Raw genomic sequence first — 14,297 nt, forward strand, 5'->3', positions numbered from 1 at the left:
AATTTGCAATATGGCCAGAACTGTCATCACTGATGTATATATGTTCCTAATTGTGACTTGTTATTTTAATGTTTGTATCTTATATAGAAATAGCTGATTTATTCAGCATTTTGTATTGAGTTATCTGCGAAAGTCGTTATTGTCCATAACTAAAATTTGAAAGTTAAAAAACAATGCATTATTTTCTTTTATATACCAAACATATGTACGTTGTGTGTGTGTGTGTGTGTGTGTGTGTGTGTGTGTGATGTAGAGTTACAAAATGAGGCATGGCTTTTTTCCTGGTGTCAATAAGACCAGTCTGAGGTTTACTGACTTATTGTCTGGATTGGACGCTGGTCCTGTGATGTTATAGAACCGAGTGATGATAGGGAACAGGTTCGTGGATGATCAGTGTGTCATTAAGATGCTGAGATAGGCAGCGCTACTCACATCTGATCTGTGGACAGTAATGGCAACGCGCGATCACACACCTACCCTCTGCCAGTTATGGCAACCTGGGAATGGTTTGTCAATGACAAGCGTTACTTCTTGATTATTTTAGATTAGCTTTAATTAATGTGAACATTTGTGATGAAAACTGTTAAGAACTGTTGACTGATTCAAAGGACTATTTTTCTTCGGCAATTTGCTCGTATTTGAGACAAGCGTTGTGGGCTTTCTACCAGCGTTACCTCGTTGTACTGGCGGTTGTACCTGCATTAGAACATTATCGTATTTTCTTTCAATATGTTGTCAGGTATTCATTTATGTTTTTCTGTCTAATGTAAAATATCTTAAAGTTACCCGCTATTCATTTACAAACTCCCTTCATGTTCTATGCTAAGTTCACCTTCCCCTTCCTGTATTACCCCAACCACATTATCATAGATACTCTTCGTGTTTACGTGAAGAAATGAGGAGCTAACTAGTGAGACATGCACGAGTCTCCCTACCTCTGGAAAACAGCACGAACTTACAAACCCGTTTTCTCTGAAGACGAGGCTGATTTAGTTTTCTTTGTCAGGATCAAGATGGACTATTATATATTGAGCATTTTTTTTTTCTTAGTTGGTAATCATATTGAGACGTTATTGCTATATTGAAGTGTGGTGTAAAGGGAGACTATTATGTATTTAAGATGAATGGCTTACTTAAAATTGGCATCACAAAGAGATACAGTGATGTAAGTCGGAATGGTCCAAACTATCATGCTGCAGAATCACTTCAAAAATCGTTTATTTCAACTAGAACTTTACATCTAAATCTGCATAGGTTCCAACCATGCAAAAAACAGCTTTCTTTTGTTCGGTTGACTTTTCTATTGGTCCTGTTTGTGTGATGCTAGAATTTAGGACAGTCATAGGGTAACAAATACGTGCTGTTGAAGGAAAACCAAACAAAATTTATATTCCATTAGTGTGTGTGTGTGTGTGTGTGTGTGTGTCTAGATGTAAGAGAGAGAGAGAGAGAGAGAGAGAGAGAGAGAGAGAGAGAGAGAGAGAGAGAGAGAGAGAGAGAGAGAAACTCTGGAAACCTTCAATGTATTTTTAAGTTATCCCTCACGGACAGCTCTGATAACGACCGTTTTCTTCGCCACAGGCCATGCGTCAACGTCCCCGAGCGTGGAGAATAACATGGACCAGCTGGGAGTGGAGGGCGCCCTTTGCCGGGGAGGATCGGTGCCCCCACGCTCTCCCAGCCCCTCGCCCACTCGTGGATCCAGGTCGAGGGAGAGGCCGTCGTCCTCAGGCAAGCACGCCACAGGTCAGCTGGCTGCTCATGCCTTCAACCTCATGGTCACCGTACCCCAAAATATGTAAGTGATGGTAAAGTTTTCAGTTATGAAAACAAATGGAGTTACATGTTGATTAAGTTATGAGCTTAGAGTTACGTAATTTGGTAATAAGAGTAGTAAATTAATTTGGTTATGTGAGTAGCTGTAAGGCTTTGTTACCTCAGGTCATGAGAGGATAATTAAGCCAGGAATTACTTGACCCATGATACTGAACAGCAGTGTTCTATGTCATGGAACTTTTCACCCACATGGACGAGCCCCCAGAGCTGCGGGTTTATCTTTAGCTCTTAAAAGTTTGAATGTTAGAAACGATGGAGTCATGAGATATTTATAAAGACCTGAATAGTAACAAGTTGTAATGACTTTATAAAATATGTAGATTTAGAGGGAGACTTTTCCTTCTTTTAGAAATTAGTTTCTCCATTTTTTTTTTCTTCACTTGCTATGTATCTTTCCTTTTTGGTAATTCACATGCATGGTACACACTTTCATCTGTTAATTGAACCAGGACATTTCTTGGTTGAGATTTATGCATATGGGATTTGCAAGGGTCAGGGGGGATGAATATCCTAGTGATTTTGTATGAAGATAAAAAAAATCGTGCACCAATTTCTTAAAATAATTTAGTGTACTAGAGCCGGTTTAATTTATTTTAGAATCTTATGCATTAATTCAGTAAAGTGATTGCTCACAGCTGTCATAGGTTAGGTTTTGTCTGTACTGCAGTTGTCAATGTCGATTGAGAGAAACTGCTGTTACCCGTCATTCATATCTATCCGGACAGACCAGCCTCAGAATTTCCAGTTCATTAAACAGGAAATTGACGAGTGTGCGTTCTTTCCTAGGTTTTAGAATTAGCTGACTGTTAACTTTGACTGAAGAAATGACATTTAGACGAACACTAGGTATGAGAATCTTTTCAGTAAGCCAGTTTAAACCGAGGAAGCCACCAGACAATTTAGCGAAGCCTAACCTAAATTTGGGAGAGATGGTGTCCAAGTAAATGCTCGTCCATTTTCTAAGCTGTTGACTATAGGCTGCACTCACGTATTTTGCATTTTTGATTGGATTCTATGATATCCCTAAATCTTTGTTGTGCTGAAAACTGCACATGGTATAAGTAATGGGATGAAACTCGAAGAGAAGACCAAGAACACTTAGAAATACTGGTAATTCGTTGAAATATACTAAGAAGCTTCGTGTTTTGTCAGCGCTTACCTCGTCATGATTTCAGTCCAGGAAATTAGGTAAAACCATAAGTCCTTGAACTATTAACCTTGAATGTTATGATTAAACGCACATGTGAGTGGAAAATATTATAAGACATTTCCATATACTGTCACTCACCGGACACTTTGTTATTCTGATTGAACTGAAGTTTATCATCTCTGACTTTTAAACCCTTAACATGTAATAGCCTATTCTTTGACATGACTTTTAAATTTCAGTAGATTAGAATTAGTGTTCAGTACTTGACAGCACTGCCATCTTGTGGCTGGTTTCCCAAGGTTGAAAGGTGTGTTTAGAAGTTCATACACGTGTTGCCTCCTGCAACACCCGCGCCGTTAAGTATATACTGTTAACTGTGTCGGGTTAAACTTCAAACACAACATGGACGTCACGAAACATTGAGGAGGATTGACAGACCGGGTGTGAACCGAGGTATCGGATCATTGCAGATGGGAACATGTAGGGGAGCTCTTCTTACCCTCCCGGGTCCGAAGGCAAGTCTTGTGTGTGTGTGTGTGTGTGGGGGGGGGGGGATATCCTCTCTCTCTACTTGTCACACGAACGAGGTGACCGTCCAGAGGCGGCTTCCTCAACCCTCTGAACCTAACAGGATGTCCCTAGGGCACGATGGTACAACCTTTGGACATGATCCTTGACCTGAGCCTAAAGACTAATGATTCAGGTCAAAGGGGTCACGCCAGAGTAGAACCGTCGTGGTCAGGGGTCATACCATCGTGCTCACATCATCGTGCCCCGGTAATTAAGCATCACACAGTTGGCGAAGACGTCTTGTGAATCCTAAGATCTCGACCTTGCCGGGGGCGCGGGACAGGTCCCTGGTCGAGTTTGGGTGTGGTGGTTGGGTGGGCATGGAGACCCTGGCGTGTGGCCTTGGGGCGAGCGCGGGTATAGACTAATATTTGCCATGCGCGTCACGTCGGGAGCCGTGATTAATGGTAGGGACTGACCCAGTGTGTCAGTCCGCCTCACTGGTGGGTGTCATGTCAGCCCCCACACCACTCATGGCTCCTCACCACCCTTTCCATTACATTCCACGACCCTCCTGTTTCTCACCTACCACATCAAGCCTCCCCTTCCCCAAGTACTTCCCTTACCCCCTCCTTCCCTCTCCCACACCTCTCCCATGTCACCACGCCCGCATCAACCCTGCTGCGTCTCCCTCATTAAGCTTTATAGATTTGATTACCACTCTCTCTAGATTTTCTTCAGCAGTTAATTGTAAATTGCGACCTCCGGCTCAGGATGCTGGCCGTGTTTACCTCCCTAAGGGTGTCGGATTGAAGGTTACCCGTGACGTCACGAGCGCCTCGATGACGCAAGAGCTTCCCACTCTTTCTGTGGGGGTTGACCACGTCGATAACACTTTGTACTGCTGACGGTGACCGTCGGTGGCATACAATGCTGCTGACGGACAAAGCTGCTGGCAAAGACAAGGCCACAACTGCTTAACTCTTACGATGAACATGAATCCTGAGATTGGCTGTAGCTTTGCTTCTGTAGGATTTGAAATCAGCTAACCCTTCCACTTTCATATTTTTCGTGACCGAAGTTTCTGTATAACGCCTCTGTCTACAAATGTTCGGTTATTTGGTGGTAAAAACATGAAATGGACGGACGGTATGGCCGTTGACACCCGAGCGAGGGGCGCGGGCGCTGGGGGAAATATTGCGCGGTAATGTTATTGGAAAGCGTCAAATATGTGGTGGGTGGAAATTCTTTCTGTTTCCCCGACCACTGGAAACCCGGATGTTGGCCGCTCTAACGTACATACGCACACGCATTATTATTATTATTATTATTATTATTATCATTATTATTATTATCATTATTATTGTTATTATTATTATAATTATTATTATCATTATTATTATCATTATTATTATTATTGTCATTATTATTATTATTACTAATATTATTATTATTATTATTATTATTATTATTATTATTATTATTATTATTATTATCATCATCATTGTGTAATCCTAGGTCTCCTTCTATGGCGCTCCTGCAGCTTCAAGGCCACGCTCCAATCAGGGGCAGGGAAATGATGGACTCTTTCGGAGTGAGAAATTCCTCGGCGAATCTATCTACTCTCCCTTGCGTCCACTGACGGCGACACAGCCTCGCCAAGGGTGAATTTCCACTTGCTGGTGTAATCACGTGCACTTGGAGTCTGGTAGCACCCACTCACACACACATACTCTCTCTCTCTCTCTCTCTCTCTCTCTCTCTCTCTCTCTCTCTCTCTCTCTCTCTCTCTCTCTCTCTCTCTCTCTCTCTCTCTCTAAGGCCTGGATCCACCCACGCACACTCGGAGACACCAACTGTCGTCGCTCCCACACACTCCACTCCACACCTCGCCTTTCCCTCCTCACCACACTCATCCCACTAACGCACCCCCGTCGCCCACACACCCTGCGCATCACGGAGTCACTTCTGTAAAATACAGAATCTCCCCTCTTGTAATCCCTCGGTGCAGACGAAGGTAAAAAGCAATGCAGAGATGTGATGGAATACAGTGTTTACTGACGAATACAGGGATTATTGACTTACTGTCTTATGTGGGATACAATATTCTGAATCTTTCGTAGAATACAAGGTGTTGTCTTCCTCTATTCTATGTGAAGTAATAGGCCGTGCCGCACATCCGCTCTTTCATGTGGAATACAAAGTTATGATGTTCTTTTAATGTCAGGTGTACCCCATTTTCTAAGCAACAGTTTTCTTTATTATTGTATTATAGTACTTTGTTTCATCCTGATGTACAGACATAGACTAGGAATGGGGTCAGCCATATTGTATTTCGCACTCTTAATATTCCATTTCTTCCCTCCTTATCACCTATGTTATCCCATCTTCTTCCAGAACCAAGGAGGCTGGGGAGGACCAGTGCACGATGGGCAAGCTGACCCCTGACCTGCTGAGCGGCAACCACTACGAGGCCGACGTGTCCGACCAGTCCGATACGTGCCTGGGCGTCCCCTCAGGGTGAGTACTTTCCACCGCCGGTGTTATGACCGAGGTCCACTGCCTCCTGACCCCGTCCAGTGGAGGGTGGACGGGCGGGACCGGTACACTACAGGTTCATTTCCTCCTGTCCTCGTGTACTGGAGGGAAGTGAATGAAGGGAACGAGAGTTATTACATGTGAGAGACAAGGGTATGTATGTGAGACCTTGTACTTGTGGAGTTGAGGCCATGGCGACCTTAAGAGGCTTACTGGTGTTTTACACGGGCGGGGTCCCGAGGGTGTTGGAAGGACTGTTGTGGAGTGGAGTGGGTGATGAAGGAAGGGTGCTGACAGAGAGGGGAAGCAGACAGAAGAGGAAAGGGGAGGAGGAGAGGGTAGGGAAAGGAAAAGAGGGGAGGGAGAAATATAGATGAAGGGAGACTGAGGAAGGAGGAAGAGTTATTTACGTTGAGTCAAGAGACAACACAATAGGTCATATATTGGTCTCTGAGGCTGAGGTCGGCCGGGATTTTCCAGATTTCTCCCGCGATCATAGAGGCTGGTAGCCGGCGAGCCAGAGCCGCTGGCTCTCCCGGGCCCCTGGGAGGGAGAGCCGGTTCTTCCCTCGCTCCCAAGTTTGATACCAATCAACCGGTTGTCCTCCTCCCCCAAGACCATCCGGCAGAGATCGTGGTCTTTGTTGACGGTTTGTTGCTTCCCATCCGGCAGAGATTGTGGCCATTGTTGGGCGTAAAGACGGCTGGTTTGCTCTGGTGGTTTCTGAAAGAGTCGACGAACAGTGATTTCCCCTCTGCTGATGTTGAGAGGCAGATTGGATAGGGTTGGATCAGTGTATCAGCGGCCTGATGAACCCTCCGTCATGCCTTGTGCTTAACATTGGATGAGGACGAAAACTACGCCCGAAATCTGTGGCCACCAGCTGCCACGGTTCGGCCGTGAAAGATTAACAAGCGAACGCACGTGATACATAGATGGATATATTTTTCTACGCAAGTCCTCATTCACGTCCAGCCTTCAGTAGACACTAGATATAGCCAGAAAGATTGAAATGGAGAGAGAGAGAGAGAGAGAGAGAGAGAGAGAGAGAGAGAGAGAGAGAGAGAGAGAGAAGAGGAAAATGATATCACCTTCAAAACAAAAAGCTCTTTTCACAAACTTAACTGTAGTGTTTTTCATAAAGATAATTTTAGATGCGTGATGTACGGAGATAAAGCCGTTTGGATGAGACTCATTCATATATGTGGGTAGGAGACGATATGTAGTGAGGCAGGCCATGTGTCACCTTCCATAGGCGTACCCGCCCAGTCCACTCCCGGCCGGCCACTAAGGTTGTGGTAGGATCTGCAGTATCGAGTACGTCGGCTGCTTATCTGACGTGACGTTTGGTATTTGCAAAACATTTGACTTGTTTCATGAGGCCCGGTGCGCGACATCCGAGATTGTGTTGACCCTACGAAAGAACTGTTGATGAAATATTCCAGTGGTTGACTTTTACAGGACCACATTGTTGGAAAACTGTTGTATGTTACTTTGTAAACTATCACGATGGGTTATCGAACATGGATCTGATGCCTTACAAAAAAAAAAAAAAAGATTAAAGATACTTGAGAGAAACATCTCGCTTATCGACCAGAGTATGCCAGCAAGTGGATGTGAAATACCTCAAGATTGATCGTTTTTTGTGGCTGAGATCAGTACTTAATGAGGTCAAGTTTAATTCAGTGAATATTGGACCTCCTGGTTAAGTGATAATCAGTAAAATGAAGTTGAGGTTTATGGAACTTCATGACGCAAAGACAAGCAATTTTTTTGAGATTTTTATCCACGATATTTCTTTTTCGGTGATCAGGGAAATCTCTTATTTGATATCTACCTTGAAATAGTTTGATGAATATTTATCATTGATTCTTACTCTTGGTTTCTGGTACGTGATTCTCCAGTGATTTTCGTTCGTTGGTTATAAACCTTGGTCAAGGTTTGGTCCACTGTAAGGAGGAGTGCGCAACCTGACCGCTGTTGTTGTCACTCGCCAGGCGTGTTTGCCACCGGGGAGGCGCCAGGCGGGCGTGGCAACGTGACCACACCAGATGGCAGGAAGACGATTCCCACACCTTCCTTCCTATGCACGTAACTGCTGCTGTGGCTTTGACGTTCTGTGCTGCGGTGTTCACTGGTTCTAGTGCTCAGAGCCTGGGTTACCACGGGGTTTTCGTCTCCTGACCTCTGTGGCCATAAGGTTCTGGGACCCTTCCTACTCACAGAACCTGTTGGACGCCGAGTGGAACGCGAGGGGCCCTGTTTTTGTGTGCTTGGCAGTAAGTTTACTGTCGTTCGTTATGTTGCTCGTTTCTGTGGTTTAACGACAGTGTATCGCTCGGTGATGTCAAGCACTGTGTCACCTCACAAAACACGAGGAAAGAGGGAAAAATAGTGACGTGTGTGTGTGTGTGTGTGTTACCTGTTTGTAGTGTACCGGAGTGGGAGTTCTGCGCTCGTGGGGCTTCGTCTCTTAACCTTTTTTCCTAACCATTATTGAGGTTTTTAAACTCTAGTATACTGCCGGCTGTTCACTCAGCCTGTTGGTTTGTTCACAAACCAGTTTTATGATATCATGATTACTTCTTTACTTCTTTTCCAACAAGTTTCTCGCTTCGTTTCATGTTACGGCTTCTGGCTGGGTATCTGTTGGAGGACAGTGCATATTAAAGCCAGGTAACAGTGGAGCTGTTGGTCTGTGACGAGAATATCTACTGGAGGACAGTAGACGTCCCCTGAATCTTTAATCCACAGAGATGTAGACAGGATGGAAAAGCGGGTGTGATACTCCCTCGCTCTATTTAGATTTGGGTGTGTGTGTGTGTGTGTGTGTGTGTGTGTGTGGTGGACAGGCCCAGTGTGGCCCGGGGACAGCGAGGAACTTCAAGACTCAGAAGCTCTCTGTAATGTAGCGGGGCTGCGCAGCGCTGTGCTTCCAGCAGAGGCGGAGTTAATGACGTGATCGATGCTCTATGCAGAGGCTGATTAATGGCCTGATGAGGCTGGGGCTGCCTGATCCAAATGGGCTCCCAGGTTACGTTCGTCCATGCCCGTCACGTTGCGTGCATGAATCTGGTCCTGCGCACGACCGCGTATTTCTGGTGGGCCTACGCGTCTTTGGTGTTCCTGCAACTCTAGTTCCACCGGCCTCCATATATCTGATACGCCACTGGCTGTGTGTGATGTGGCATGACGCACTGTGACGGGACACGACGTACGCGATTCTTCGTGCCATGTACCGTAGCGTAACAGCGTGACGTAGTAAAGTGCATTGTAATGCATTGTGACACAGCACGATGCTTTGTGTGATGTAGTGTGGCACCATGACGCATTACTATATATTTTGACGGAGTGTGACGCAGGACGATGCTCTGCCACGGAAAGTAAGATGTTATGTTGCGACGTGAACATAAACATGATTTAGTATGATGTAGGAAAACCTGTAAGCTTGACCCATACGTGTTACTCATAACCTTGGCCCTGAAGTGTGAGCAGAGTCCATTCTTATTGGCATTCGAGGCTGTGTTTTGCGAGGTTCCGGTCCAGACGGTACACCAGACACAACCTCATTAGCTGTAAGGAACCCCCGCAGAGACCCCTGCTCCACCACCCAGCACCACCCTCGGTCCTCTAGCACCCTCCCCCCACCGTGAGCAGCGTCCTTAAACTACAATCTGTTCTCATTTATCCCTCGTAATCCCTTCCAAATAGTCCATGAGAGTTGCAAGGAAATTGTTATACGCTTATAGCTTTACGATTAGGGTTGTAGCTGGTGCTTGAGCATGCGGCCTGGTGCTGGCGTGTGTGTGTGTGTGTGTGTGTGTGTGTGTGTGTGTGTGTGTGTGTGTCTAGGGATGGATGCCATGGTTGGTGCTTAAATATGCAGGACGCTGCCTCTGTTTGTATGATTCAGGAGAAGGCAGACCTCTGTATATATACCTTTGTAATATACACCACTGGAGAAGAAGGACCTCTGTATATATACCTCTGGGAAGGAGGGCCTTTGTATATACACTGGAGAAGAAGGACCTCTGTATATATACCTCTGAGGAAGGAGGGCCTCTGTATATATACCTCTGGGGAAGGAGGGCTTCTGTATATATACCTCTAGGGAAGGAGGGCTTCTGTATATATATACCTCTAGGAAGGATGGCCTCTGTATATATACCTCTGGAGAAGGAGGAATCATCCTAGGAAGCAGGGGCGATGGTTCGTTCCTCTGGTCCTGGGGAAGCCGTGGGTGGTGGATGGTCTGGTGGTCTCGGTTGGGGACTGATGGGGACACAGTCTCTCTCTCCAGCCTCGTCTGTCTCGTCAGCTGTCGTCCTGTCGCCAAAGGGAGCGAACGTATTGGAGACTTTTCACCACTCCCATTGAGGGGAGAGATACGGGGGGTGATAACGGCAGGGGAGGGGACAGAGAGAATGGCGAGGGGAAAAAAGTAGAGAGAGAGAGAGAGAGAGAGAGAGAGAGAGAGAGAGAGAGAGAGAGAGAGAGAGGGAACGATACTGTTCAGTGTACAAATAAGGACAAATATAGCTTTAGAGAATTGATAGAAAAAATGGAAAAAAATCACGATCGTGGCGTATAAAGGGCTCTGGGGACCTTAGGGCTATAATATACACAAGTCCCCACCTCAACCCCATGTAAATACGCTCATACTTTCAGAGACGCACATCCGACTCGTGCCAGTAATGGCACGAACCCGCGCCAGGCATGGACATGCTCGTAACGCCTCCATGTTTCGAAGTAGCAAACCTTCTTCACTGAAGGTGTATAATAGGTTGGCAGACGACTTCCTTCAGATCCGCGGCGTGCAAGAGTACTGCTCCTGTTGGACATACTGAAGTAGAGGATGATACTGCGATATATTTTTCTCTTTTACGTTGCCACAAAGGCTGTTACGAGTCAGACCGAATGTTTGGGAATGATTTACGTCAGTTATTTGTTGATGATTCCAGGTTGTGACGTAGCGTATCATTCACTTGTTTGCCCCGTGCGAGCGGTGATGGGCAGCCTGGCGAGGATCAACAAACTTTGCCGGATATTGTTTCACAAGTTGTGGCTGGGCAAGAAGTATTATACCACCAGCCAGGCCATGCTGGTGTCTCCCTCGGCAGAAGTTGGGCCGTGTGTCGGAAGATTAGCCTGCCTCCATCTACCTAGAATGTGTGTGTGTGTGTGTGTGTGTGTGTGTGTGCGCGCGCGCGCGCGCGCGTTCGTTGCTGAAAACGACAAAGATTAGGGTTTTATACATGTATATGTATCACTTGATATTCTCTTCTATGGTAATCAGGAAGAGGAGTCACCAAACACTTTAGAATTATGTAAATGCATTAAGTTTTACCTAAGGTTAATTCCGTAAGCAGACGGGAAAAGGGTATTTTAAGCCCAGATTCTTATTCAGTCTGTGATAGAACCACTCATGAGATTTTAAAGATGATATAAACCCAGCCTTCCAGTATGTGTCTCTCACTTACGTAAATTTTACGGTGCATAGATTTTTTTTTTTTTCATTTCTCAATAGATCATCATAATCAAATTGCTTGATTGCTTCACGAACCAGCTTCCAGACTCCCATCGTGTACAAATTTCTTCCTGTGTCGTAGTTACGGTGCGCAGCCTCCTGCTTCGATCTCGGCCGTCAGTCCTGTGCGCTGTGGGCGGGTCACCTGGCACAGTACGGTGGAGGGAGGACATCTTTGTCCCACAGTGGCGTTAGGTGTTAGGATGGCTGGCCTCCATGAGGGGCACTGCATCGTGATCTGTGTGTTATGTACGTACACACATCTGTTATTGCTTCATACTGCTACCTGGTGTACAGATGATGATGATGATGCCTTACTATGGCTTGGAAAACCATAAGGCAGCGGGTGTCCCTGATAACCCGAAACCTGATGCGTGCCAGGAGTTAATCTAGCGTGTAGCTTGGGGGGGTTAGGAAGGGATCCGCTCTCCCTGAGGGGAAGGCCAGCCGGCCGGCTGGGGGTCCTCATGACACTCCTCTCCCAGGACAACCACCCAGCCACCCATTCCAGCCGCCCTCTCACCCCTTCCAGCCACCCAGGCCCGCCACCGCCGACCGCTTTGCCCTCTCCGCCTAGCCCATCGATCTCAGATACGGAGTCAAATTTGTTGGGCGTCGCAAATATCCTGGAGGCGGAGGGAGGAGGACGCTTCAGCAGCTGGCAGGGTAGTGTTGTCCTTCACAGCCTGAATTTGTCCCCTCTCTCCCTCCTAGCTAGTCGTCGTGCCCCTCCACAGACTCCCTCCATCCCTCGTATTGGTCTTCATGTCCGTCCACAGTCTTCCTTCCTTCCCTCCAGCTAGCCTCCTTATCACTCCACAGCCTCTTATTCCTTCTAGCTGATTTCCGTATCCCTCCACAGCCTCCCTCCTTCCCACTTCCCTCTATTTGGTCTCCGTCTCCCTCCACAGCTTTCCCTCATCCTTCCAGCTCTGTAGGTGGGCTGCCTGTCCCTATACAGGCACCCTCCTCACTGCCCTTCCATCTTGCTCGTGTCTCTAACCTTGTGGAGCCTCCCTCTCTCCTTCCTTCCCTCTACCTTGGCTTCATGTCCCTCCAGAGCCTCCCTCCGCGTCTCCTTTTCTTCTGGCAGCCTCCTTCTTCTCTCTTACTTTACGATAAATATGATGGTGATGACGGTAACTCCGCACCGTGTGGCAGGAGTCGCGGTGAGCTGTGGCCAGACCGTAGCTCAAAACTTTGTTGGCTTCTCCTCCGACCCTTCCTGGGCTGGCTGCCTGTGGACCCAGCCTTGGCCAACAGCCAACCAAAAACTCTTTTACGTAAGAATTTTCTCGTACATAGCTCTGGAGATATAGTTTATTAATGTACACAACGTTGGTTTTCTAGACATACTCTCTGTATCAATGTTTATCATCTTTCAAGAGGATGAGCGAAGACTGCTTCTCCATAGCTCTCCTTCACCTCCTGAGTATTTATCCACGACATTCTTGCCTTGCATTAGGCATGTTCAGATGAAAGTTGAATGAAAGTCACACAATTTAAGGCAGTAAATCTACAATCTTCACAGTAGGACGGCTGACCCTCAATAGGGGGATTATGTCCGCCATATTTGATTGCATATTGATGGTTGGAAGGTTATCATTTCTGTGTACAGCTTCCAGCACTTGCAGGCGCAGCATATCTGTACTTGTTGCGATAGCCGAGGTGTTTCTTTTCATGCCATTTCCATATATTTTCCATACTTCATTTTCATTTTACAAGTTAGCAAGGTAGTTCCAGGAAAGGAAGGCCACGTTGGCTCACATCCACTCTCTAGCTGGCATGTGCGACGCACCGACACCACAGCTGGTAAGGGTCGCGATGTTCCTCCACCAGTGGTACTGTGTGGGCGCTCCTTCCTTAAGCTGGTTGGAAATGCGTCGCCCCAGCTGTAACTGTGAGGCTTGTTGTGAGTCGAGATCGCTCTCGACACCGTCCAGGAGGCATGAGGGGTCACCGGGTGATGAGGAAACACAATGGTGGCTGATATGTAACGTCGGAGGATGGGAGACGCGGGGGAGGAACCGGCTGCCGCCTCTAACTGGTACCCCGTAGGACACGGGAGCGGCGCAGAGGAAACCGTGACGGGACTCGCCAGTCCGGTGGCCCGTGACAGGTTGAGGGAGAAACAAACGTCGAACCCTGGAGTCGAGCATGGAGGGCTTCTGGGAGGCGTGAGGAATGACGGGCGATGTGCTCACCTCTCATGGTGTTGGAGCGAGGTGGTTCCTCGGCTACCTCCACCAGTCTAGTGTGCCTCCCTCCCACGCCTCCCTCACTCCCCGTGCCCTCATAAGCTCTATATTGTAGTTTCCTGGCCTCCTGTACGTGTGAGGTGGTAGTTTCCATCTGCACCTGTAACAGTTTGACCTACCACCACCAGTAACAACACTTTCAGCAGCAGCAGTAACAACACTCCCAGCAGCAGCAGCAGTAACAACACTCCCAGCAGCAGCAGCAGTAACAACACTCCCAGCAGCAGCAGCAGTAACAACACTCCCAGTAGCATCATAAGCAGTAGCAGTAACAACAGTACCTACCACCAGCAGTAGCAGTAACAACACGCGGCCATCTCTCCTTGGCCACCATAATCTGGCCGGCGGCCCACCAGCGCGCGCGTGTGTGTGCGTGTGCGTGTGTCTGTGTGTCTGTGTGTGGCCAGCCACGCCGCCGCCTCTCCCTCGCTCTCACTCACACTCCTTCCTCTCACCCGCCGCCCCTCGGGAGTGCTCC

General features: G+C 47.2%; 1 protein-coding gene across 1 annotated transcript in view; it reads left to right on the plus strand.

Moving 5' to 3' along the window:
• The window catches only part of LOC139752676 (uncharacterized), a 177,333-nt gene that overhangs the window by 68,201 nt on the left and 94,835 nt on the right, over nucleotides 1–14,297 (plus strand). Inside the window, exons 2-3 of the mRNA XM_071668450.1 lie at nucleotides 1,582–1,798; nucleotides 5,894–6,016. Of these exons, the coding sequence (XP_071524551.1) occupies nucleotides 1,582–1,798; nucleotides 5,894–6,016 (340 nt within the window). The remainder of the gene's footprint in view (nucleotides 1–1,581; nucleotides 1,799–5,893; nucleotides 6,017–14,297) is intronic.

This window comes from Panulirus ornatus, chromosome 13, assembly GCF_036320965.1.
Source record: "Panulirus ornatus isolate Po-2019 chromosome 13, ASM3632096v1, whole genome shotgun sequence".
NCBI lineage: Eukaryota > Metazoa > Arthropoda > Malacostraca > Decapoda > Palinuridae > Panulirus > Panulirus ornatus.